The sequence below is a fragment of the Amblyraja radiata genome, chromosome 15 (assembly GCF_010909765.2).
Source record: "Amblyraja radiata isolate CabotCenter1 chromosome 15, sAmbRad1.1.pri, whole genome shotgun sequence".
NCBI classification, from domain to species: domain Eukaryota; kingdom Metazoa; phylum Chordata; class Chondrichthyes; order Rajiformes; family Rajidae; genus Amblyraja; species Amblyraja radiata.
Genome location: NC_045970.1, coordinates 36,836,220 through 36,861,871, shown reverse-complemented (window position 1 = coordinate 36,861,871; position 25,652 = coordinate 36,836,220). Strand labels below are relative to the sequence as shown.

The 25,652-nt window shown below is 46.9% G+C and overlaps 2 protein-coding genes and 1 non-coding gene across 3 annotated transcripts in view; all 3 read left to right on the top strand.

Moving 5' to 3' along the window:
• Nucleotides 1-16,228, top strand: part of LOC116981213 — a 52,141-nt gene extending 35,913 nt beyond the window's left edge. Inside the window, exon 4 of the transcript XR_004414185.1 lies at nucleotides 15,911-16,228. The gene's annotated coding sequence lies outside the window, so the exon portion shown is untranslated. The remainder of the gene's footprint in view (nucleotides 1-15,910) is intronic.
• On the top strand, nucleotides 3,621-15,938 carry LOC116981214. The gene is made up of 2 exons (XM_033034063.1): nucleotides 3,621-3,825; nucleotides 14,902-15,938. The coding sequence occupies exon 2, from the start codon at nucleotides 14,955-14,957 to the stop codon at nucleotides 15,843-15,845; it is 891 nt and encodes a 296-aa protein (XP_032889954.1). The 5' UTR covers nucleotides 3,621-3,825; nucleotides 14,902-14,954; the 3' UTR covers nucleotides 15,846-15,938.
• On the top strand, nucleotides 11,954-12,145 carry LOC116981666. The gene has a single exon (XR_004414271.1). It is a non-coding gene; the product is annotated as a U2 spliceosomal RNA (small nuclear RNA).
• Nucleotides 16,229-25,652: the final 9,424 nt, after the last annotated feature.

Below are 25,652 nucleotides of genomic sequence, written 5' to 3'. Positions count from 1 at the left end.
ACCACGGTTATGTGCCATGACCCACCTACTATCCTACATAGACACAACCAAAATATTCGAGGGAGATGAAAAGCCTTGTGGGTCAGTCACAAAAACCTTATGGTCGGGTGACGAGCCAAACCATTGCGAGATGGCTCAAGCAGGTGCTAGAAACTGCTGGGATAAACACTAACATGTACAAATTTTATTCCACCAGGGCAGCATCCATGTCGATGGCTAAAGAATGGACATGCCTATAGACCACATCCTGGCTACAGCAGGATGGTGGGGGGGAAAAGACCGTTCAGAAATTTTATAATAAGCCGTTGGCAAAACCTGGTTTATTTGCAGTAAAGATTTACGAACTGCAAATATTTAATTTAAGCCCAGGGGAGCAACTTAATTCTTTGTTGTTATTGTTTAAAAAATACCATTGTGTTTTTCTACAAATAGACTCATTGGTTGATTACGATAACACTTCCTCCCTCAAGAACTTCGGCAGTGAGTGAAATGAAACTGTTACACGGTTTGAAATCACAGAGCTTTGAAATCTTCACGTAGTCACTCACGTGACTCCGAAGTAAAATAGTAAGATTAAACGAGAACTTACCAGTTTGAAGTTTGATCTGTATTTTATGAGGAGTTACGATGAGGGATTACGTGCCCTCCGCTCCCACCCTCATTATATGGATCAAACTAATAAATTGATGTCTCCTTAACTTTACTATGTTTACTTCAAAATAACTGTGTCTATCTGTGATTCCACACCGCTGCTTGGAAGTATGCCGCGCCTGCGCACTGAGCGGGTTCTTCACGTAATCCCTCATCGTAACTCCTCATAAAATACAGATCAAACTGCAAACTGGTAAGTTCTCGTTTAATCTTACTATTTTATGTCATCACCACTTACTAACCAATTTGACAATAAAAGTCTTGCTCCTTTCTAAAATCCAATTCAATAACATGGATGATCAATGATTGATATGCTAGCACTCGCTCTTGTGGCACAAGTGGCATTCTAGAAACCAGTCCCTTTAAGAACAGGGAGTAGGCCATTTAGGACTGAGATATTGTCTCCTTTTTTTTACTCAATTCAAAAGATTAAAAAATAGGAAGAAAATACTTAAAACACGAATAAGACAAAACAAACAACCTACATTTTTTCATCTCTCCTCTATTGAAAGTTAAGAGAAAATAACGAATGAACTTAATTTTCATAGATTGCTAACACATTTGCAAAGACCAAAGGAATTAAAAATAACCTGTCTCCACCTCCACACAAGATTCAAGATTCAAGATTATTTAATGACCACACAGTCAAGCTGGTGGAATTCATGTTCAGTACAGGATTTTACACAATAAGCTGATTCCAGTCATGCAGACATACAGTTTGTGGTACAGAAGAACACAGTAAGCAGAACATAACATAACATAAAACACAGACAACATACAGTATACAGTACATGCACGGGGTGGCTTTGTGATATTATCATAGAGTGTTCAGAGTTCGAATTGCATATGGGTAGAAACTGTTTTTGAATCGTGATTTTTTGGCAGGCAGTGAGCTGCAGCACCTCCCTGAGGGCAGCAGGTGGAAGATGTGGTGAGCTGGGTGGGAGGGATCAGAAATGATTTTCTTCACCCTTGACACGGACCGTTTGAGATTGAGTGATTCTATTGATGGGAGGGGGGTGCTGATGATTTTGGATGCTTTGTTGACAATGCGCTGTAGTTTATTACGGGAGTGAGTGTCCAAACTGCTGTACCAAACTGTTATTGATGAAGTGAGCATGCTTTGGATGATGGCTGTGTAAAATCGGATTAGGTGATGTTTCCTCACTCTGAACTTCTTGAGCTGGCGGAGAAAGAAGAGCCTTTGGTTGGCTTTTTTATAAATGTGGTCTGAGTTGGTTTTCCATTTGAGGTTATTGCTTATGTGAGTGCCAAGAAATTTGAATGAGTCAGTGGTGGATATGGGTTCGCCGGAGATGAGTAGGGGGTTCTTGGGTTGTGCCTTTCGTCTGAGGTCGATGATAAGTTCATGGGTTTTTGATGTGTTGAGTAGGAGGTTATTGTCTGTGCACCAAGTGACTGCTTTGTGTGTTTGAGTGCGGTATTCTGTTTCGTTGTTGTTAGAGATGGGACCTATGATGGTTGTGTCGTCTGCGTATTTGTATATTTTGACTGAACTATACTGGGATGTGAGTTGATTTGTATAGAGTGAGAATAACCAGGGTGACAAGACGCAGCCCTGAGGGGCTCCTGTACTGAGGTGCAGAGGGTGAGATGTGGTGTTGTGTATCTTCACCCTTTGTTGTCTGTTCCAAAGGAAGCTATGGATCCAGTGACAGATGCAGGGGTCAATGTTCATGTCCGTTAATTTATGGAGAGTTTGACCGGGTTGATGGAGTTGTCACCCTGGTTATTCTCACTCTATACAAATCAACTCACATCCCAGTATAGTTCAGTCAAAATATACAAATACGCAGACGACACAACCATCATAGGTCTCATCTCCCACAACTACTGACTTCTTAAAAAGACACATACTACATAAAAGAGCAAGCTCATTCAATGATATCCTATTTCATCTGAAGTGTAGGATTAAATCAGCATTCATCCATCGGTTCCACAAACATGTAACAATCTTTAAACTTACTTATTTTATACCTTTTTTCCTGTGACATTCACTCACAAGTTGCCACACATACAATATGCTCACAGATATTCACACTTTAAACAATTAAATTATCACTCAAAAGTAAAACAGTAATACACACCTCAAGGAAATAATTCTAACTCTTAAAACGTTGATACACCCAAATACGTTCATAAGCTTGCCTTCCATTTCACACATTTACTAAATTAGCATGGAATTTTCACCAAGGAAAATTGGCATCACAATTAGGTTTTTTAAATTGTACGGTGTATCTCTATTGTTTATCCTTCTTATCAGCATGCGTAAGGGAGTGCATATAAAATAACAGACAGAAAAACATCAATTACACAAATTTGTCCAAAAGGGCTGTGATCCAGAGTCCCATAGTGGAATCAATGGCACTGCCCTTTTGTTTCCATAATTATTTTCCCTAGTCAAAGGCGTCCCTTTGCAATTTCTAAACCTTCCCTTGTCTGACAAGTCTGTTCTGTTTACTAGAATCTTTAATTATTTTTGGACCAGAATTTACAAGCTGTCATATGAGCAGTACTATTAGCTCAGGCATTCCCCTGGGAGATTTTGTCATGGCCACTCAAATGGGTATTGCACTTAATAATGGCTAGATGGACTGGGAAGGCTGAGGCTAATGTAGTTGTCAGCGTTGTCTTTAAGTTGTGAAAGTCGTCTTCTTGTTGGAAAGAGAGTTAAAATGAATAAGAATTAACCAAGCCCACAAAAAGCTTCATCTGCTGGGAATGGGCAGGTCGGTATGATTCTACTTCTTCTTCTTCTTTGGAGTTTTACGGTAGCCGGCATCCGCAATGTTGCATTGCTGCCACCTTCTGGCTTCATTCCACAGTACTCATGTCTTTATATTAGATCCTTTTTATAAGCCCAGAGGCCCTCAAGAAATCAAACAACAACTTTATTCCTTTTCCTTTCCCTCCACACTCTAGAATGTTCTTTACTCTCGGTATGATTCACAATGGGATGGTTCAATTCCCTGTCAATCAGGATCCTGGGCACTGTGATTAGACTTTGATCCAGATTGTGATTAGTCAGACTTCCTGTCAATCAGGATCTTGCCACACCCCACAACCATTGGGTCACTCACAAACTCTCCCCTCTGTCTTTCTCTCGCTCCTGCAGAGACGAGCTGTTTGCAAAAAGTGATTCAAAGTTCGAAGGCAAGTTTTGTTTTAAACGCTATAGGCTGTTGGCTTGTGAGATAAAGTTTTTAAGCAGCCTCAATTCTCATGCTTTTTTTCTCTTCCAATCTTCTTTAATTTATCTGCTGTTTTCTCTCGCTGGTCATCTGCGTTGTTTAACTCTCTCACTGCTGAATTCAATTACTGCTTCTTCTTCCGCTTCCACCTCAGCACTTTCCCTTCTGCTTTCTCATCTGCCTTTTCAGTCTCCAAGTCGCTATCAGTATCAGTTTCTTCTGGGGGGTGCCATTCCCTGTAGGAGTGCTGGAGCCTTCCCCCCCACTCCTACAGGATCTTATATGGGGGAGGTGGTCTACACTATTCCCAACTTTGTTCCTCATTTCCCCATCGAACTTGTTCCTTCATCCCCCCTCTTCTATAAACAGGGTTGCTTATGTCAGACAAGGGGTCCCCGGGGTTATATCGTTTCAGTGCCTTTTTCCCTTTTTTCCCCTTTTTTAAAGTTTCTACATCCCATGTTCCTTCGACCGGATAAGATTCATCTCCCAAACATTTTTTTTTGCTGATAACTTAATATTCTATAGTCTTTGTTACTTTTAGGATTCAAATTACACATGTGCACAGGCGTTCCCCAGATTATTCCCCATAGATAGATAGATAGAGAGAAAGAGAAAAAGAAAGCAGACTTCTCAACTCTTTTTTTTTTTTAAACCCAATGCCCCAAGTATTTCAACTCTTTAACTCTTTAAAATATTCCAATTTCCTGATTACCCAGCCCTTCTACAGAATCCAATTTCAAAACTTTCATTTACTCAGAACCCAAAACCCAAATTAATCTTTACTTAATAAAATACATAAGGTATTCCATTATTAACTAGGATATTATCAGTGGAGGAAGGAACTGCAAATGCTGGTTTAAACCGAAAATAGACACAAAAAGCAGGAGTCTCTCAACAGGTCAGACACCATCTCTGGAGAAAAGGAATAGGATGCCGGTTCGGTTTGAGATCCGAAACATCACCTATTCCTTTTCTCCAGAGATGCTGTCTGACCCGCTGAGTTACTTCAGCTTTTTGTGTATGTGATAGGTGGGTGCAGTTGAGAAGGGGGAGGGGGGGAAGTGGAGGGCTGATTGGCAAATAGGTAGACAAAGGCTAAAGATGCAAAGGAGACAAAAAGGTGACAAAAGGAGACAGGGAGACAAAGGGATGTTGATCGGGAGAGAAGTTCATGTCATTGCAGCAGAATTAGGCTATTCGGCCCATCGAGTCCACTCTGCCATTCAATCATGGCTGAGAAGAGGAATGAAATGTAAAGCCAGAGGGAGGGATGTAGATGGAAGAGGGTGGAAGGAGGGAGTGGGAGAATGGGTGTGGAAAGAGAGAGGCGTGGCAGAAAGAAGAAAAATAAAATTGGATGGGGTGTTGGAGAATTCAATGTTCATACCTTAGGGTTGTAAGCAGAATAGAAAGGTGCTGTTCCTCTAGTTTGCAAGTGGCCACACTCTGGCAATGGAGGAAGTCCAGGACGGAAAGGTCAGTCTGGGAACGGGATGGGGAATAGAAATGGTTAGCAATCGGGAGATCCAGCAGGCCTTGATGGTCCGAGCGCAAATGTTTGGTGAAATGGTCACCTAGTCTAAGCTTGGTCTCGCTGATGTATAGGAGGCCACATCAGGAGCACTCAATGCAGTGGATGAGTTTAGAGGAGGTGCACATGAACCTCTGTCTCGCTGGAAGGACTGCTGGGGTCTCTGGATGGAGGTGAGGAAGGAGGTATCGGGCCAGGAGTTAACTCTCCTGGGGTTCGAGGGGAAAGTTCTTGGGGATGGGGTAGTTTGAGTGGAAATGGATGAGTGAACCAAGGAGTTGTGGAGGGAGTGGTCTTTGTGGAAAGGGGTGGGGACTGGTGGTGAGATCACCAGAGCACCCAGAAAAACCCACATGGCCACAGGAAGAACATGCAAACTCCCTACAGACAGCATCCAGAGTCAGGATCGAACCCGGGTCTCTGGTGCTGTGAGGCAGCAACTCTACTGCTGCGCCACTGTGCCACCCTCAGTTTTGAAAGACAGGAAAGACATCTTAGGAACAGATGCAGTGGAGACGGAGAAATTGAGAGCAGGAGGAGATGGCGTCCTTGCACGAAGCAAGATGGGAGGAGGTGTCGTCCAGATAACTCTGGGGGTTTGACCCGCTGAGTTACACCCACACTCTGTGCTTCACGTGGGTTTCTGCAGATACTCGTGCTTACAGGGATACTGTTGTTGGCTACAACAATATGTGAACCAAGTTGACTTTGTGTATTATCTTACAGGTAAGGGGTCCTCAACGTTACAGAAGCATATGTGGGCAGTGTTGTGGAGGTCAGCCATGATCAGATATAACAGGTTTACATAAGAAATAGAAGGGGCAGTCCACTCAGCCCCTCAATCCTATTTGTTCATTCAACATGATTTTGGATGCTTCCGTACAGCGGCAGAGACCCAGGTTCCATCTTGACTACAGGTGCTGCCTGTACGGAGTTTGCACGTTCTCCCTGTGACAAGGTGTTCCTGTTTCACACTCAAAAGACTACAGATTTGTAGATTAATCAGCTTGTCTAATTGTAAGTTGTCCCTAGTATGTGTTGGATAGTGTTAGAGTGCGGGGATCACTGGTCGGCATGGACTCGGTAGGCCGAAGGGCCTGTTTCAGCGCTGTATCTCTAAACTAAACTATATAACATTATGAGAGGCATTGATAGGGTAGACAATCGGTACCTTTTTCCCAGGAAGGAACATCACAACTAGATTGCACAGCTTTACGGTGAAAGAGGCAAGATTTAAATAGACAATAGACAATAGACGATAGGTGCAGGAGTAGGTCATTAGGCCTTTCAAGCCAGCACCTCCATTCAATGTGATCATGGCTGATCATCCCCAATCAGGACCCCGTTCCTGCCTTCTCCCCATATCCCCTGACTCCGCTATCTTTAAGAGCCCTATCTAGCTCTCTCTTGAAAGTATCCAGAGAACTGGCCTCCACCGCCCTCTGAGGCAGAGAATTCCACACTCACAACTCTCTGTGAGAAAAAGTGTTTCCTCATCTCCGTTCTAAATGGCTTACCCCTTATTCTTAAACTGTGGCCCCTGGTTCTGGACTCCCCCAATATAGGGAACATGTTTCCTGCCACTAGCGTGTCCAGACCCTTAACAATCTTATATGTTTCAATAAGATCTCCTCTCATCCTTCTCAACTCCAGAGTGTACAAGCCCAGCCGCTCCATTTTCTCAGCATATGACAGTCCCACCATCCCGGGAATTAACTTTGTAAACCAACGCTGCACTCCCTCAATAGCAAGAATACCCTTCCTCAAATTAGGGGACCAACGCTGCACACAATACTCCAGGTGTGGTCTCACTAGGGCCCTGTACAACTGCAGAAGGAACTCTTTGCTCCTTTCTTCGATCCTCTTGTTATAAAGGCCAACATGCCATTCGCTTTCTTCACTGCCTGCTGTACCTGCATTCTTACTTTCATAGACTGATGAACAAGGACCCCCAGATCCCATTGTACTTCCCCTTTTCCCAACTTGACACCATTTAGATAGTAATCTGCCTTCCTGTTTTTGATACCAAAGTGGATAACCTCACATTTATCCAAATTAAACTTCATCTGCCATGCATCTGCCCACTCCCCCAATCTGTCCAAGTCACCCTGCATTCTCATAGCATCTTCCTCACAGTTCATACTGCCACCCAGCTTTGTGTCATCTGCAAATTTGCTAATGTTACTTTGAATCCCTTCATCCAAATCATTGATGTATATTGCAAATAGCTGCGGTCCCAGCACCAAGCCTTGCGGTACCCCACTAGTCACTGCCTGCCATTCTGAAAGGGACCCATTAATCCCTATTCTTTGTTTCCTGTCTGCCAACCAATTTTCTATCCATGTTAGCACTCAACTCCCAATATCATGTGCCCTAATTTTGCCCACTAATCTCCTATGTGGGACCTTATCAAATGCTTTCTGAAAGTTCAGGTACACTACATCCACTGGCTCTCCCTTGTCCAATTTCCTAGTTACATTCTCAAAAAATTCCAGAAGATTAGTCAAGCATGATTTCCCCTTCGTAAATCCATGCTGACTCGGGCCGATCCTGTTACTGCTATCCCAATGTGCCGCTATTTCATCTTTTATAATTGACTCCAGCATCTTCCCCACCACCGATGTCAGGCTAACTGGTCTATAATTCCCTGTTTTCTCTCTCCCGCCTTTATTAAAAAGTGGGATAATATTAGCTACCCTCCAATCCACAGGAACTGATCCTGAGTCTATAGAACATTGGAAAATTATCATCAATGCATCCACGATTTTTAGAGCCACTTCCTTAAGTACCCTGGGATGCAGACCATCAGGCCCTGGGGATTTATCAGTCTTCAGTCCCATCAGTCTACTCAACAACATGTCCTGCCTAATGTGGATTTCCTTCAGTTCCTCGGGCCACTACTATATCAGGAAGATTGTTTGTGTCAAGCTTAGTGAAGATGGATCCAAAGTACCTGTTCAACTAATCTGCCATTTCCTTGTTCCCCATAATAAATTTACCTTTTTCAGTCTTCAAGGGTCCAACTTAGGTCTTAACTATTTTTTTTCTTCTTCACATACCTAAAGAAGCTTTATATTCTTGGCTACCTTACCTTCATACCACACCTTTTCTCCCCGTATTGTCCTTTTAGTTATCTTCTGTTGCTCTTTAAACATTACCCAATCCTCTTGCTTCCCGCTCATCCTCGCTGCATTGTACTTCTTCTCTTTTATTTTTATACTGTCCCTGACGTCCCTTGTCAGCCATGGTCGCCCCTTACTCCCCTTGGAATCTTTCTTCCTCTTTGGAATGAACTGATCCTGCATCTTCTGTCTTATTCCTAGAAATACCTGCCATTGTTGTTCCACTGTCATCCCTGCTAGTGTATCTTTCCAGTCAACTTTGGCCAGCTCCTCCCTCATTGCCCCATGGTCCCCTTTATTCAACTGTAACACTGACACCTCCGATCTGCCATTCTCCCTCTCCAATTGCAGATTAAACCTGACCATATTAGGCCACTACCTCCTAATGGCTCCTTAACCTCAAGTTCCTTTATCAAATCCGGTTCATTACATAACACTAAATCCAGAATTGCCTTATCCCTGGTAGGCTTCAATACAAGCTGCTCTAAGAATCCATCACAAAGACACTCTACAAAGTCCCTTTCTTGGGGTCCAGTACCAACCTGATTTTCCCAGTCTACCTGCATGTTGAAATCTCCCATAACAACCACAGCATTACCTTTGCTACATGCCAATTTTAACTCCTGATTCAACTTGCACCCTATGTCCAGGCTACTGTTTGGGGGCATGTAGATAAGTCCCATTAGAGTCTTTTAACCTTACAATTCCTTAGTTCTATCCATACTGACTCCACATCTCCTGTTTCAATGTCACCCCTTGCAAGGGACTGAATTTCATTCCTCACCAACAGAGCTACCCCACCCCCTCTGCCCACCTGTCTGTCTTTTCAATAGGAGGTATACCCTTGGATATTCAGTTCCCAGCCCTGGCCCTCTTGCAGCCATGTCTCTGTAATTCCCACAACATCATGCTAGTTTCTAACTGAGCCTCAAGCTCGTCCACTTTATTTCTTATACTTTGTGCATTCATATAAAACACTTTGACCTCCGTATTCACATCCCCCCTCGCATTGCTCGCAATTGGCCCTGACCTTACTCTTTTATCCCTTCTCGAACTTTCTTTCCCATTAATTTGAGAATCTCTTGTAATTTTTCCTGTACTCACTTCCCCTTCAACTCCATCTTTAGAATCCCAATTTGTCAATCCCTCCCCCCCACTATTTAGTTTAAACCCACACATGTCGCCCTAGCAACCCTGCTTGCCAGAACGTCCGTCCCCCTCCAGTTAAGGTGTAACCCATCCCTTTTGTACAGGTCACCCCTACCCCAGAAAAGATCCCAGTGATCTATAAATCTAAATCCTTGCTCCCTGCACCAGCCCCTCAGCCACACATTCAGATCCCCTGTTCTCCCTGTTCCTGTCCTCACTAAAGGAGGTATGTGGGGCATATTTCTTACACAAAGGGTGGTGAGTGCCTGGAATCTGCTGCCAGTCGTGATGGTGGAGGCAGATACAATAGTGACATTTCAGAAACCTTTTGATAGGCACACGGAGTGGAGGAAGATGGATTATGCGCAGGCAGATGAGAATTTTACTTCGGAGTCACGTGAGTGACTACGTGAAGAACCCGCTCAGTGCGCAGGCGTGGCATTACGCCAGCAGTGCAACAGCGGCTTGCAACGGGAGTTAGGCTCTCCCGTTACAGAATGAACCGGACCGTCAGGTGAGTACCCTGAGGTCGGGTTTTCTTTTACAGGTGAGCCTTTTTCTGCTTGTGTTTTTTACAGGCAGAGAAAAAGGCTCTGGAACAAAACTGTCCCCCGTTCAAGGAGAAACGTATTCCCGTCGGGGAGGGGGGCAGCAACAGGCGGTAGGAGCGACCCGGTGTTCTGTAATTCCCCGACACCGTGCCGAGGCCAGCCCGCTAGTACCTGAGCAGCGGGCTGGATGCATAGCCACTCGAGAGGCATCCGGCAGGTGTTCCCGATGTCGGACGGGACGTCTCTCCACCCGCACGGGGGGAGAGAGAGCCGCCTGAGCCGCTGGAGCGGCTCACGGAGCAGGTGCCTGCGAGACGCGCTGCTTGAGGGGCGCTCCCGCTACTACAAGGCACAAAAGCTCCAGAAGAAGGCGGTAGGAACAATTACCGGGCGCTCCGCTATCCCCATCACCGCGCCGAGCCCAGTCCCGCTAGTGCCTGAGCTGCGGGCTGGATGTTCAGCCATCCGAAGAGGCATCCGGCCGGTGTCTTCCGACTTGTCGGAGGGGACGTCTCTCCACCCGCATGGGAGAGAGACAGCCGCCTGAGCCGCTGGAGCGGCTCCTGGAGCAGGAGCTCCTGCGAGACACGCTACGTGAGGGGCAGTCTCGCTGGAGGGTTCAGGCATACCCTCCACAGTGCCTAGGCACTGCCCATCGCTTCCTCCTTAGTGCGGTTAGCTTTGGGGTGACCAGTGGCTGGGCTGGTCATGAAGAGGGGTCACTGGCTGAACAATATCGGGAGTATGCATTTGGTACCCTGACGTCGGCTATCATGTCCACCTGCTCATTCCAGAAGGGCAGGGTAGTATGGCAAAACACCCGACCCTACTGTTCAACGGTATACCTCATAACTTCTGAAATGAACTCACAAACCTGCCCTCAATCTATGAAATTAACAGGACTATGAGAACGCCGACCTCACAAGCACAGATCCTACTACCTGGCACTTACCAAACCAGTCCTAAAAAACTGGACGAAGTGTTCAAACTATTCAGCACAAGAGGGCAGAGTCTGGAATGAGCACCACACTAAACCAGACAGCAGTACCTCTACGTGTCCACCAGGGGCGTCTACCTCATGGTACTGGTGAACGCTCGGGGCCTGCATGCCAAATCCGTAGCATTTTAGGCCACGGCCCAGAGCAGGCCCCAGGGGAAAATGCGCCACCCCCCAACAAACATCGTCCCTACAAGAACAAGGAACCAGAAACCGAAGAAAACACCAATGAAGACAGATAAGTATGGTTCCTACCATCACATAAAGGTTAAGGGTTGTACTAACAAGGGGTGGATGAATCACGCCTGGTTAGGAAGCTATCACTCTTGGTAGTTATATACCAAAAAATAAATACAAGGGGAATAGAATTAATATCTTGCCACCAATTCAGCAAGCACCCCAAGTGGTCTACCCTCCCACGATGGTGAATGTCGCACCATCGCTGATAAACCACTTGAGTATTTCACCAGGTATACCCATTCATGGGATTTGTAACTACTACCATGGATCCAAGGATACTTTATGGTAGACATCGACCTTGAAGATGCACACTATTCAGTACCTTCTCATATAAGTTTCGGATATACCGCAATTACCTGGATGGAGTAACCATGATGAGCGTTGCGGCATTTAAGTCAAAGTTATCCAGAATCAACTTGCCCTGACACTTAGAAACATTCCGTCATGGCATGTCTATATATTAACGACAAACTATCCTTGGATACAGCTTTAGCTGCATCGCTTCTCGGCCTTTTGGCTAAGATCAAGTGTAGTATCTGTTCTTATCAGTTTAATAATCTGATACGTCCCTTATCTAGGGACCATATATTAAATTGAATTTTGGAACAGGGAGATGGAATAGGGGCTTGCTCCGTCCACTCCACGCATCGACCCAGTATTGCAGTGCCTCTGGGAACGGTGCACAAAATATATATCCAGATATTTACGTTGACCATCCACAACGTTGTTATCTGGTATTCATTAAGACTATCAGTCATGGTGCATTAACCACCAATCAACTACGTGGCAAAGTAATTGGGATATAGCAGCATTACCAGCTACTGAACTTTGTACCTTTCCTATGAGCTGAGATACTAGTGTTCAAAACTATCTCCATACCTGTAATATGGGGGCAAATGGATTAATCTGTAGTGTTATCATGGAATTTATCGGCAGGAAGGATTATGGTTGTACACTTCCACCTGTTTTGAGTAACATCTTATGTGTCCTGATGTGTTACTGAGCTTGTAATACTTAATGCCAATATGAATTGACTTAAACATGTTATATATTAACTTACTTAATTCTAGTGAAGCATTTGCTCAGTAATCCACCAAATTTGCATGTTCGTTTATAAGATAACAACATCACAGTGGTGGCATATACCAAACCACTTGGGCGGAGAACATCGATATTAGGGGACAATTTATTAACAATTGGAAACCGTATGTCGTCAAACATGTTTGACCATCAGTAACTCACCTATCAGGTGAGCTAAATACTGTAAACATGCATTTAAACCAAAAATATTTGCTGAAATCACTAAGCAATATGGACACCAGATATCTATTCCTTATATCCAATTAAATCACCACATACTAACTTACGTCACATGAAACCAATCTCAAGGCAGCGGCAATGGAGACATTCCCGCGTATTGAGGGGTGGGGGTAACCTAATCTCTATGTTTTCCTTTCCTTCTACCTCTTCAATAGGTACTACGGCTTCATCAGTCGGGTACTACGCAAATTACAGTGGACCAAGTCCACAAGCATGGTTCCCAGTGATCCTCGACATGGTCATTAAAAGAATTGCAGAATTGGGAAGACCATTGCTGTGCTTGGATCAGGAGCACTATCAACCTGATGACAGCATTCCGTCGCATATCCTAGGGAACATACCTGAGGAGCATCAAGAAATGGTACACTGTTTTCCAAAACAGGAATTACACATTCAACTATAACAAAAAACTGTACTGGAGCTCCTGGCAGGTCTTCACCACAATGAAGGACATGTTCTGTTAGCCTACTCAACTTGGGTACCGCTCACTGGTGATCAGATACAGGAGAGGTATATCAATCCATTCCCCAGAAATAGGTACCCCCAAATTGGGATGTCAGTGAAATCCTGACATACCTTAGGGGATGATCACCAGCCAGGTCACTCACCCTGGAACAGCCTACCCTGAAGATGGACATGCTGGTGGCCTTACATCAACACAAAGAGCCAGCTCTCCCATCTACTGCGATGGGACAACATGGTTATAACACCAGATAGTGTCACATGCCCATTCAAGGGTTGGCCAAACAGAACAGACCAGGAACATCAGTTCCAGTCATGAAATTCCGGGCATACCCACCTGAACCACGTTTTATGTGTCATGACCCACTTAGAGATCGACACAATAAGGAATACCGAGGGAGAGGAAAAAGCCTTATGGGTCAGCCACAGGAAACCTCATGGTCGGGTGACGAGCTAAACTATCTCTAGTGGCTCAAGCAGGTACTGGGAGTTGCTGGAGTAAATACTAACGTGTATAAAATCTTATTCCACCAGGACAGCTTCCACGTCAGTAACTAAGAGGATGGATGAGCCTATGGACCACATCCTGGCTACTGCAGGGTGGTCTAGGGAGTATACGTTCCAAACTTTTATAACAAACCACTGACAGAACCTGTATCGTTTGCAGAAAAAGAATCTGCAAAAAATATATAATTTAAGCCCGGGGGAGCAATTGGTCTTGTTGTTGTTAATAACACCATTATTGTTTTTACAAACAGATTCATGGTTGATTACGATAACATACTTCCTCCCTCGAATGACTTCGGCAGCGAGTGAAGTATGAACTTACACGGTTTGAAATCACAGAGCTTTGAAGTTTTCACGTAGTCATTCACGTGACTCTGAAGTAAAATAGTAAGATTAAACGAGAACTTACCAGTTTGAAGTTTGATCTGTATTTTATGAGGAGTTACGATGAAGGATTACGTGCCCTCCGCTCCCACCCTCATTATATGGATCAAACTAATAAATTGATGTCTCCTTATCTTTACTATGTTTACTTCAAATAACTGTGTCTATCTGTGATTCCACACCGCTGCTTGGAAGTATGCCGCGCCTGCGCACTGAGCGGGTTCTTCACATAATCCCTCATCGTAACTCCTCATAAAATACAGATCAAACTTCAAACTGGTAAGTTCTCGTTTAATCTTACTATTAATGTTGGCATCATGTTCAGCACAGACATTGTGGGCCACAGGGCCTGTTCCTGTCATACGAAGCATCCCAACCTGAAACGTCACCTATCCATGTTCTCCATAGATGCTGTTTGGCATGCTGGGTTACTCCAGCATTTTGAGTCTTTTTGGTATAACCAAGCATCTGCAGTTCCTTGTATTCTATTTCTGTCCTGCACTGTTCAATGAAATATTCCTCGGTTCAAGGCAGAAGCTCAAAAAAGATGCCAATAAATGCTGGACTCGGTATTGCATTAGACATCCACAAAAAATAATTACAGAATCTAATTTTGCCTGCATTGGTGGGACTGCACCCAGATATCTCCTGCGTAGATGGTCCCATCCGCCCAGGTACCTCCCACGTAGATGGTCACGCCCCTTTGGTCACACCATTACCAGGCATCCTCTCCAATGTCTAAAATAATTTACTTTGTTTCCTCTCCCGGAAGGTCTAAGTAGTCTCAGCAGAATCGGAACACAGGCAGACGGAAACATTGGAAGCATGTTCAACGTCGGCAAATGGCACGAAACGGGCTCCGCCAAGGGTCGAGATGAATCATTTTACCCATGTGAACACCTACGCTGCAATCGATGGGAAAAGATGCAGTACAGTGTAAAGCCAGACTACAAGGTTCTACGGGCAGGGGAAAGCGACCGGGCTAGCTTCCAGCCGACACACCTGTCCCACGTCACCACCTTTACCGGTGCCCAAGGAATCTTCTCCAGCGGCACTTTCAGCAGCCACATTCCGAAGAACATTGGAGTGAAAGAACATTTCTCATGGTGGAGTCCTGAAATATCTGAAAATGAGAAGGAGAGAGAGAAAAACAAGTACAAACAGATCATAGAAGCCAATGCTCGGCCTTCAGACACAATACATCATTTCTTCAACTCTCCTCCTTTCCAAGAGGAATCTCGATACGGGAATTTCAAGTTCACCTACGACATGAAGAGTCTGTTCGAGATGTACGAGAACTCGGTGTGTGGCGGCAGGCGAGCCGAGTTCCGGGTCCTGGGCACCTTCAAATACAAGCAGGAGGTCATGCACGCCGTGGTGGTGTGTCCCCCCTCGGATGTTGTTCCCTTGTTCAGCCGCTGCCCCCCCGTTGGCAACGACACCCAGGCGGTCGTTTCCAAATCCGGCCACGGTTGGATGTGGAGACCCGATTCAACCCGAAACAAGTTGAAGCCTTACTGCTGCTGGGATCACGTCTCCTTGGCTTTCTACCTGCCCCGCGGGAACCCGGAGTTCCCGCTCCCTCCCGGAACCCCGCCAGTCACCTGCTGCAAGGAGTCGGTGCGGAATCTTCTCCCTCAGTGCAGCATTACACCGGAGTGGGAATTTCATTGGTGCTTGGAGATATTGCGAGAGATCTGGGAAGCGAGTGGCTGAGCTGAAAATTCACTTACCTCAGAATTCGTTAGATATGTAGGAAAGAACTGCAGATGCTGGTTTACATAGAAGATAGACACAAAATGCTGGAGTAACTCAGCGCGACAGGCAATATCTCTGGAGAAAAATAATAGGTAATAGGTAAAAACAATAGGTCTCGACCTGGAGATTCCATTTCTCCAGGGACGCTGCCTGATCCGCTGCGTCACTCCAGACACTTTGTCAATCTTACGAGTTGCTTAGAAACATAAGTTTAGTTTATTGTCACGTGTACAAAGGTGCAGTTTGAAGCTTTTGTGGCGTGTTCGTCAGTTAGCAGAAAGACTATACATAGAAACATAGAAAATAGGTGCAGGAGGAGGCCATTCGGCCCTTCGAGCCTGCACCGCCATTCAATATGATCATGGCTGATCATCCAACTCAGTATCCTGTACCTGCCTTCTCTCCATACCCCCTGATCCCTTTAGCCACAAGGGCCACATCTAACTCCCTCTTAAATATAGCCAACGAACAGTCCTCAATTACCTTCTGTGGCAGAGAATTCCAGCGATTCACCACTCTCTGTGTGAAAAATGTTTTCCTCATCTCGGTCCTAAAAGATTTCCCCCTTATCCTTAAACTGTGACCCCTTGTTCTGGACTTCCCCAACATCAGAAACAATCTTCCTGCATCTAGCCTGTCCAACCCCTTAAGAATTTTGTAAGTTTCTATAAGATCCCCCCTCAATCTTCTAAATTCTTGCGAGTACAAACCGAGTCTATCCAGCCTTTCTTCATATGAAAGTCCTGACATCCCAGGAATCAGTCTGGTGAACCTTCTCTGTACTCCCTCTATGGCAAGCCACCCACTGTGTGCAGATTACAATCAAGCCACCCACTGTGTGCAGACACAGTATAAATCAAAGATCCTAGAGCGGAGGTATAACGTTTAGTGCAAGATAAAGTCGAAACAAGTTTGATTAAAAATAGTCCCAGAGTCTCAAATGAGGTAGATGGGAGGTCAGGACAGCTTTCCTGTTGGTGATAGGTCGGTTCAGTTGCCTGATAATATCTGGGAAGAAACTGTCCCTGAATCTGGAGGTGTGCCTTTTCACACATCTGTACCTCTTGCCTGGTGGGAGAGGGGAGAAAAGATCTTGTAAAATCTACCCTGCAAGCGGTAAAATGCCTAAAGTCAAGTCAACACCTGGTAAAAATCTGAACGATTTGGTGAGAGTGTATGGGAGTGATATATTCTCCACAGTGATATATTCTCCACAACAGCACACAGTTTTGCAAAGCATGTGAGAAAGCAGTGAATCATGAGAATAAATATTTCGTCTCCCAGCATGTACACACTGGTCGGCGGCAGAGAAACTGAAGGCCGGAAATACGCAAGCTTGTCTCCTCACTACTTTTACTGCTGGCTCCAGTCGCAAATCTGAGTTTTTGAGTGATCTGTGCAAGGCATTCATTGATCTGGAATTCCACTGTGGAAATTGGAAAACAAATCTCTCAGAGGTTTTTTAGAGAAATACACAGAGGAACATATACCGAGCGAGACATAATTACGGAAAACTTATGTTGACGGCAACTTCAACATTGTTGTGCAGAAAACTGGAAATGAAGTTGCATGCACCAAAATATAGATCTCAATAGACGAGACAACTGATGCTGTGGGGAGATATGTTGCCAATGTGGTCATCGATAAACTGGAGGCAGGTCAACCATCAAAGGAGTATTTGTTGACATCGGAAGTATTGGATAAGTCAAACAGCTCAACTATTGCTCAGTTGTTTACAACTTCACTTGCTGTACTTTGGCAAGAAGGTATAAACGAGAGAATGTTCTTCTGATTTACTACTGATGTAGCTCTGTACATGTAAAAAGCTGCTTGTGCTCTTAAAGGTTTATTCCCCAAAATGTTGTATTTGACATGCTTAGCTCACGGATGCCATAGAGTTGCCGAGCACATCAGTAGCTTGTTTACAAAAATCAATCGCCTAGTTTCCAATGTCAAGAAAATCCTCCTCAAAGCACCGTCACGTGTGTAGTTGTTCAAGGAAATGGCACCCGAGATTCCTCTACCTCCTCAGCCCGTTATGACTAGGTGGGGTACATTGCTCTCTGCTGTATTCTACTATGCTGCAAATTTTGAAAAGATAAGTCGTCAACTGTTTTGAAGAAGAAGAATCTGCTGCAGTCAGGATCCTCAGCGAAATCATGCAGGAAAAAGTCTCCCTAACCACGATCTTCTGTTTATTGCTTCCAATTTTGTAAACTTCCCACAAGCTATCACTTCCCTTGAAAAACGTGGCGAAACATTAGTGAATAACTTGCAGGTTCTCAACAAAGTAACTGAAGATATTCGTAAAGTTCCTGGCGATGTAGGTAAAGACATACAAGAAAAATGTGAGAGAGTGATTTTAGGTAACAAAGATCTTGAGGACATACAAAACATAGCTGAAGTTCTCAAAGGTAGTTGTTATGCACAAGATATGGACACAAATATAGAGTCTGTAGCTTGTTTCGGGTATGCACCAGTGACCTCAGCTGGGGTAGAAAGAAGTTTTTCACAACTGAAGCATATTCTGTCTGACAAACGGCATAATTTAACACCAGATAATTTGAAAAAAATGCTAGTAATTATGTGCAACCAGGCAACTTTGGTCATTTAATGTGGTATAACTTTATATTATCAGTTTTAACCATATTTTGGTGTGGGAAATACATGCCTTTATATGCCTTTTTTTTGTCAATAAATGCCCTTTTCGTGCCTTTTTTGTAATATTATTTTGCCTGCCTATTTCAGAGATTTTTAGCGCCTAAACATCCTGGCTCTAGTTATCAACTTCAAATGGGTGGTGGCTTGGTTTGTGTTCCATTTTATGGTCTACTAGACCAAGTGCAGACCCGTTGGGGAAACAGACCCAACGGATCCATTTACATATGCCTTTGCAGGAGCCCCAGCCAATGGTGAACGTTCAATTGTGTGATGTCACAATGCCCAATGTTCACATATGTCCAATCGGAATGGATTCATTTACATATGGGGGGGGAGGGGTGGGGGAGAGAGGGGAAAGAGTGGGGAGGGAGAGTGGAGGGGAAGGGGGAGAGAAGTGGCAGAGCGGGGAGGGAGGAGGAGAGGGGTAGGGGGAGTGATGGAAGAGGGACAGAGGGATAGGGGGAAGGGGGTGGGGGGGGAGGGAAGGGGGTGGGGTAGAGAGGGAAGGGGGGTGGGGGAGAGAGGGATGGGAGAGGGAGAGGAGTGAGGAGAGGGGAGGAGAGAAGAGGGAGAGAAGTGGCAGAGTGGGGAGGGAGGGAGGGGTAGAGGGGTAGCGGGAGTGGTGGAAGAGGGACAGAGGGGTAGGGGAAGGGGTGGGGGAGAGAGGGGAAGGGAGGGGAAGAGAGAGGGGTTGGGGAGGGAGAGGCGTGGGATAAGGGGATAGAAGTGGAAGAGTGGGGAGGGAGGGGTAGGGGGAGTGGTGAAAGAGGGACAGGGGTAGGGGTAAGGGGGTGGTGGTAGAGTGGGAAGGGGGGTGGGGGAGAGAGGGATGGGTGGGAGAGGGAGAGGGGTGACAAGAGGGAAACATAGAAACATAGAAATTAAGTGCAGGAGTAGGCCATTCGGCCCTTCTAGCCTGCACCACCATTCAATATGATCATGGCTGATCATCCAACTCAGTATCCTGTACCTGCCTTCTCTCCATACCCCCTGATCCCTTTAGCCACAAGGGCCAGCATCGGGCATTGTGACATCACACGATGGAACGTTCACCAGGGGCTGGGGCTGGGGCTGCTTCTATAGGTGAGAAGCCAGTTTAGTTTTGAAATATTGGGGGGGGGGGGGGAGAAGGATTTGATTAAAAACGTGTACTTAAACACGACGAAATGTAATGAGGAGCGGATACTTAGAAAGAAAAGTGAAATCTCTACCGAAATGGAAAAGATGTCGGCGATTCTGCGTCTGGTTTCGGAGTTGCAGGGAATCAAAGGAAGAAAGGCGGCCGGCAGCCGTCCATGTAAATGGATCCATTCCGATTGGACATCTGCGAGTATTGGGCATTGTGACAGCACACGATGGAACGAATCAAAAGGCAGAAAGGCAGCCGGACGGCAGGCGGCAGGCACACAGTTTTATATATTAACTAGACCAAGTGCAGACCCGTTGGGTCTGTTTCCCCAACGGCGTTTGCGGGGGGGGGTGAGAAGATGGGTGGGAGGGGAGAGGAGGAGGAGGAAACGGGATAGATTTGGGAGGGAAAGGAGAGCGGGATAGGGGGTGAGAGATGGGGAGAGAGATGTGGGGAGGGGGGATGGGGAGGGAGGGGAGGAGGGCGGGAGGGGGAGAGGGGTGGGAGAGAGAGGGGAAAGAGTGGGGAGGGAGAGTGGAGGGGAAGGGGGAGAGGTGGTAGAGTGGGGAGGGAGGAGGAGAGGGGCAGGGGGAGTGATCGAAGAGGGACAGAGGGATAGGGGGAAGGGGGCGAGGGGAGAGAGGGAAGGGGTGGGGTAGAGAGGGAAGGGGGGTGGGGAGAGAGGGATGGGAGAGGGAGAGGGGTGAGGAGAGGGAGAGGGGGAGGAGAGAAGGGGGAGAGAAGTGGAAGAGTGGGGAGGGAGGGAGGGGTAGAGGGGTAGCGGGAGTGGTGGAAGAGGGACGGAGGAGTGGTGGGAGAGGGACAGAGGGGTAGGGGAAGGGGTGGGGGAGAGAAGGGAAGGGAGGGGAAGAGAGAGGGGTGCGGAGGGAGAGGGGTGGGGTAAGGGGATAGGAAGAGTGGGGAGGAAGGGGTAGGGGGAGTGGTGGAAGAGGGACAGAGGGGAAGGGGAAGGGGGTGGTGGTAGAGAGGGAAGGGGGGTGGGGGAGAGGGGGATGGGTGGGAGAGGGAGAGGGGTGACAGGAGGGAAACATAGAAACATAGAAATTAAGTGCAGGAGTAGGCCATTTGGCCCTTCGAGACTGCACCACCATTTAATATGATCGTGGCTGATCATCCAACTCAGTATCCTGTACCTGCCTTCTCTCCATACCCCCTGATCCCTTTAGCCACAAGGGCCACATCTAACTCCCTCTTAATTATAGCCAATGAACAGGCCTCAACTACCTTCTGTGGCAGATAATTCCAGAGATTCACCACTCTCTGTGTGAAAAATCTTTTTCTCATCTCTGTCCTAAAGGATTTCCCCCTTCGCTTTAAACTGTGACCCCTTGTTCTGGACTTCCCCAACATCTGGAACAATCTTCCTGCATCTAGCATGTCCAACCACTTATTTGATTAAAAATGTGTACATAAACACGACGAAATGTAATCAGGAGTTTCTATAAGATCCCCCCTCAATCTTCTAAAATCTAGCGAGTACAATCCGAGTCTATCCAGTCTTTCTTCATATGAAAGTCCTGACATCCCAGTAATCAGTCTGGTGAACCTTGTCCGTACTCCCTCTATGGCAACAATGTCTTTGAGCATTGGGCATTATGACATCACACGATGGAACGTTCATCAGGGGCTGCGGCTCCTGCATAGGCATATGTAAATGAATCCATTCCGATTGGACATATGTGAACATTGGGCATTGTGACATCACACGATGGAACGTTCACCAGGGGCTGGGGCTGGGGCTGATTCTATGAGCGAGATGCCAGTTTTTATCTGAAATATTGGGGGGGAGGGGGGGGGGCGGGAGAAGGATTTGATTAAAAATGTGTACATAAACACGACAAAATGTAATCAGGAGTTTCTATAAGATAACCCTTCAATCTTCTAAAATCTAGTGAGTACATGCCGAGTCTATCCAGTATTTCTTCATATGAAAGTCCTGACATCCCAGGAATCAGTCTGGTGAACCTTCTCTGTACTCCCTCTATGGCAACGATGTCTTTGAGCATTGGGCATTGTGACATCACACGATGGAACGTTCACCAAGTGCTTGTGCTCCTGCAAAGGCATATGTAAATGAATCCATTCCGATTGGACATATGTGAACATTGGGCATTGTGACATCACACAATGGAACGTTCACCATTGGCTGGGGCTCCTGCAAAGGCATATGTAAATGGATCCATTCCGATTGGACATCTGTGAGCATTGGGCATTGTGACGTCACACGATGGAACGTTCACCAGGGGCTGGGGCTGGGGCTGCTTCTATGGGTGAGAAGCCAGTTTATTTCTGAAATATTGGGGGGGGGAGAAGGATTTGATTAAAAACGTGTACTTAAACACGACAAAATGTAATGACGAGCGGATACTTAGAAAGAAAAGTGAAATCTCTACCGAAATGGAAAAGATGTCAGCGATTCTGCGTCTGGTTTCGGAGTTGCAGGGAATCAAAGGAAGAAAGGCGGCCGGCGGCCGTCCATGTAAATGGATCCATTCCGATTGGACATCTGCGAGTATTGGGCATTGTGACATCACACGATGGAACGAATCAAAAGGCAGAAAGGCAGCCGGACTGCAGGCACACAGTTTTAATATATAACTAGACCAAGTGCAGACCCGTTGGGTCTGTTTCCCCAACGGCGTTTGCGGGGGGGGGGGGGGGGGGGGGGTTTAATTTCGGAGTTGCAGGGAATCAAAGGAAGAAATGCAGCCGGCAGCCGTCCATGTAAATGGATCCATTCCAATTGGACATCTGCGAGCATTGGGCATTGTGATTGGACATCTGCGAGCATTGGGCATTGTGACATCACACGATGGGAACGAATCAAAAGGCAGAAAGGCAGCCGGACGGACCGTAGGCGACAGGCACAGACTTTTATATAATAGACTAGTCCAAGTGCAGACCCGTTGGGTCTGTTTCCCCAACGGCGTTTGCGGGGGGGGGGGGGTGAGAAGAGGGGAGGGAGGGGAGAGGAGGAGGAGGAAACGGGATAGATTTGGGAGGGAAAGGAGAGCAGGGTACGGAGTGAGAGATGGGGAGAGAGATGTGGGGGAGGGGGGGATGGGGAGGGAGAAGAGGAGGGAGGGATGGGGAGAGGGGTGGGGGGAGAGAGGGAAAAGAGTGGGGAGGGAGAGTGGAGGGGAAGGGGGAGTGTAGTGGAAGAGTGGGGAGGGAGGAGGAGAGGGGGAGGGGGAGTGATGGAAGAGGGACAGAGGGATAGGGGGAAATGGGTGGGGGGGGAGAGGGAAGGGGGTGGGGTAGAGAGGGAATGGGGGTGGGGGAGAGAGGGATGGGAGAGGGAGAGGGGTGAGGAGAGGGTGAGAGGGAGGATAGAAGGGGGAGAGAAGTGGAAGAGTGGGGAGGGAGGGAAGGGTAGAGGGGTAGCGGGAGTGGTGGAAGAGAGACGGGGGAGTGGTGGAAGAGGGACAGAGGGGTAGTGGAAGGGGTGGGGGAGAGAGGGGAAGGGAGGGGAAGAGAGAGGGGTGGGGGTGGGAGAGGCATGGGGTAAGGGGATAGAAGTGGAAGAGTGGGGAGGAAGGGGTAGGGGGAGTGGTGAAAGAGGGACAGAGGGCAGAGGGGTAGGGGGAAGGGGGTGGTGGTAGAGAGGGAAGGGATGTGGGGGAGAGAGGGATGGGTGGGAGAGGGAGAGGGGTGGAGAGAGGGAAACATAGAAGCATAGAAATTAAGTGCAGGAGTAGGCCATTCGGCCCTTCGAGCCTGCACCACCATTCAATATGATCATGGCTGATCATCCAACTCAGTATCCTGTACCTGCCTTCTCTCCACACCCCCTGATCCCTTTAGTCACAAGGGCCACATCTAACTCCCTCTTAAAAATAGCCAATGAACTGACCCCAACTACCTTCTGTGGCAGAGTTCCAGAGACTCACCACTATCTGTGTGAAAAATGTTTTCCTCATCTCAGTACTAAAGGATTTCCCCTTTATCCTTAAACTGTGACCCGCTTGTCCTGGACTTCCCCAACATCGGGAACAATCTTCCTGCATCAGACAAATGCAATTCAGGACTTTTCTCTTCACAAGCAAAGTCAGAATGACGGTTAGTGAAGAATTCGAATAATCGCTGAGCGTTCAGATGCTGCGCGCGCCTCCTGCACCAAAGGGGGGGGGGGGAGCGTGTGTCGTCACACACAAAGATCTTGTAGCGGAGAGCTCCGCTATAAGATCTTTGGTCACATACTAAGCACGCGCCTCCACAAACAGATGAGTGTCTTCTTGAATGGAGAGCGCATGGCCGCCTCCACAAACAGTCACACACACTGAGGACCCGCCCCCACAAAAAAGATTTTGTGAGGAAGGGGAGGAGGAGGGTGGAGAGGGAGAGGGGGAGTGGGGAGAGAAGTGGATGGGGGAGAGAGGTGAAGGGGGGGGGAGGGGTTGGAGCGGGCGTGCATGAGTCGAGAGAAGAGAAAAGGGGAGAGAGAGAGAGATGCTGGTACAACAACAAAAAAGCTGGATAAACTCAGTGGGTGCAGCAGCATCTATGGACCGAAGGAAAAGGGCAAAGTTTTTGGCCGAAACCCTTCTTCCGTGTTTCAGCCAAAAACGTTGACCATTCAATTCGCTCCATAGATGCTGCCGCACCCGCTGAGTTTATCCAGCTTTTTTTATGTCTACCTTCGATTTTCCAGCATCTGTAGTTCCTTCTTAAAGACAGAGACTGTGCACGGTAAGGGAATGAGGAGGGAGAGGGGGAAGAGTGTGGAGGGAGGGGGAGAGTGGGATGGGAGGGGGAGAGGGGTGGGGGCAGAGAGGGGAAAGAGTGTGGGGGGGGGGAGGGGGGGAGAGGTGGAAGAGTAGGGAGGGAGGGAGGGAGGGGGAGAGGGGTAGCCTGAAATATTGGGGCGGGGGGGGGGGGGGGTGAAGGATTTGATTAAAAACGTGTACTTAAACACGACGAAATGTAATGAGGAGCAGATACTTAGAAAGAAAAGTGAAATCTCTACCGAAATGGAAAAGATGTCGGCGATTCTGCGTCTGGTTTCGGAGTTGCAGTGAATCAAAGGAAGAAATGCAGCCGGCAGCCGTCCATGTAAATGGATCCATTCCGATTGGACATCTGCGAGCATTGGGCATTGTGATTGGACATCTGCGAGCATTGGGCATTGTGACATCACACGATGGGAACGAATCAAAAGGCAGAAAGGCAGCCGGACGGCAGCCGGACGGATGGGACGAGAGTTTTATATATTAACTAGACCAAGTGCAGACCCGTTGGGTCTGTTTCCCCAACGGCGTTGTGAGAGGGAAGGGGTGGGGTAGAGCAGGAAGGGGGGTGGGGGAGAGAGTGATGGGTGGCAGAGGGAGAGGGGTGAGGAGAGGGAAGCATAGAAACATAGAAATTAAGTGCAGGAGTAGGCTATTTGTCCCTTCGAGCCTGCACCACCATTCAATGGCTGATCATCCAACTCAGTATCATGTACCTGCCTTCTCTCCATACCCCCTGATCCCTTTAGCCACAGGGGCCACATCTAACTCCCTCTCAAATACAGCCAATGAACAGGCCTCAACTACCTTCTGTGCCAGTGAATTCCAGAGATTCACCACTCTCTGTGTGAAAAATGTTTTTCTCATCTCGGTCGTAAAAGATTTACCCCTTGTCCTTAAACTGTGAGCCCTTGTTCTGGACTTCCCCAACATCTGGAACAATCTTCCTGCATCTAGCCTGTCAAACCCCTTAAGAATTTTGTACGTTTCTATAAGACACCCCCTCAATCTTCTAAAATCTTGCGAGTACAAACCGAGTCTGGGGCTGATTCTATGGGTGAGATGCCAGTTTAAAAAAATATATTTGTTGGGGGGGGGGGGGGGGGAGGATTTGATTAAAAATGTGTACATAAACACGACGAAATGTAATCAGGAGTTTCTATAAGATCCCCCCCCAATCTTCTAAAATCTAGCGAGTACAAGCCGAGTCTATCCAGTCTTTATTCA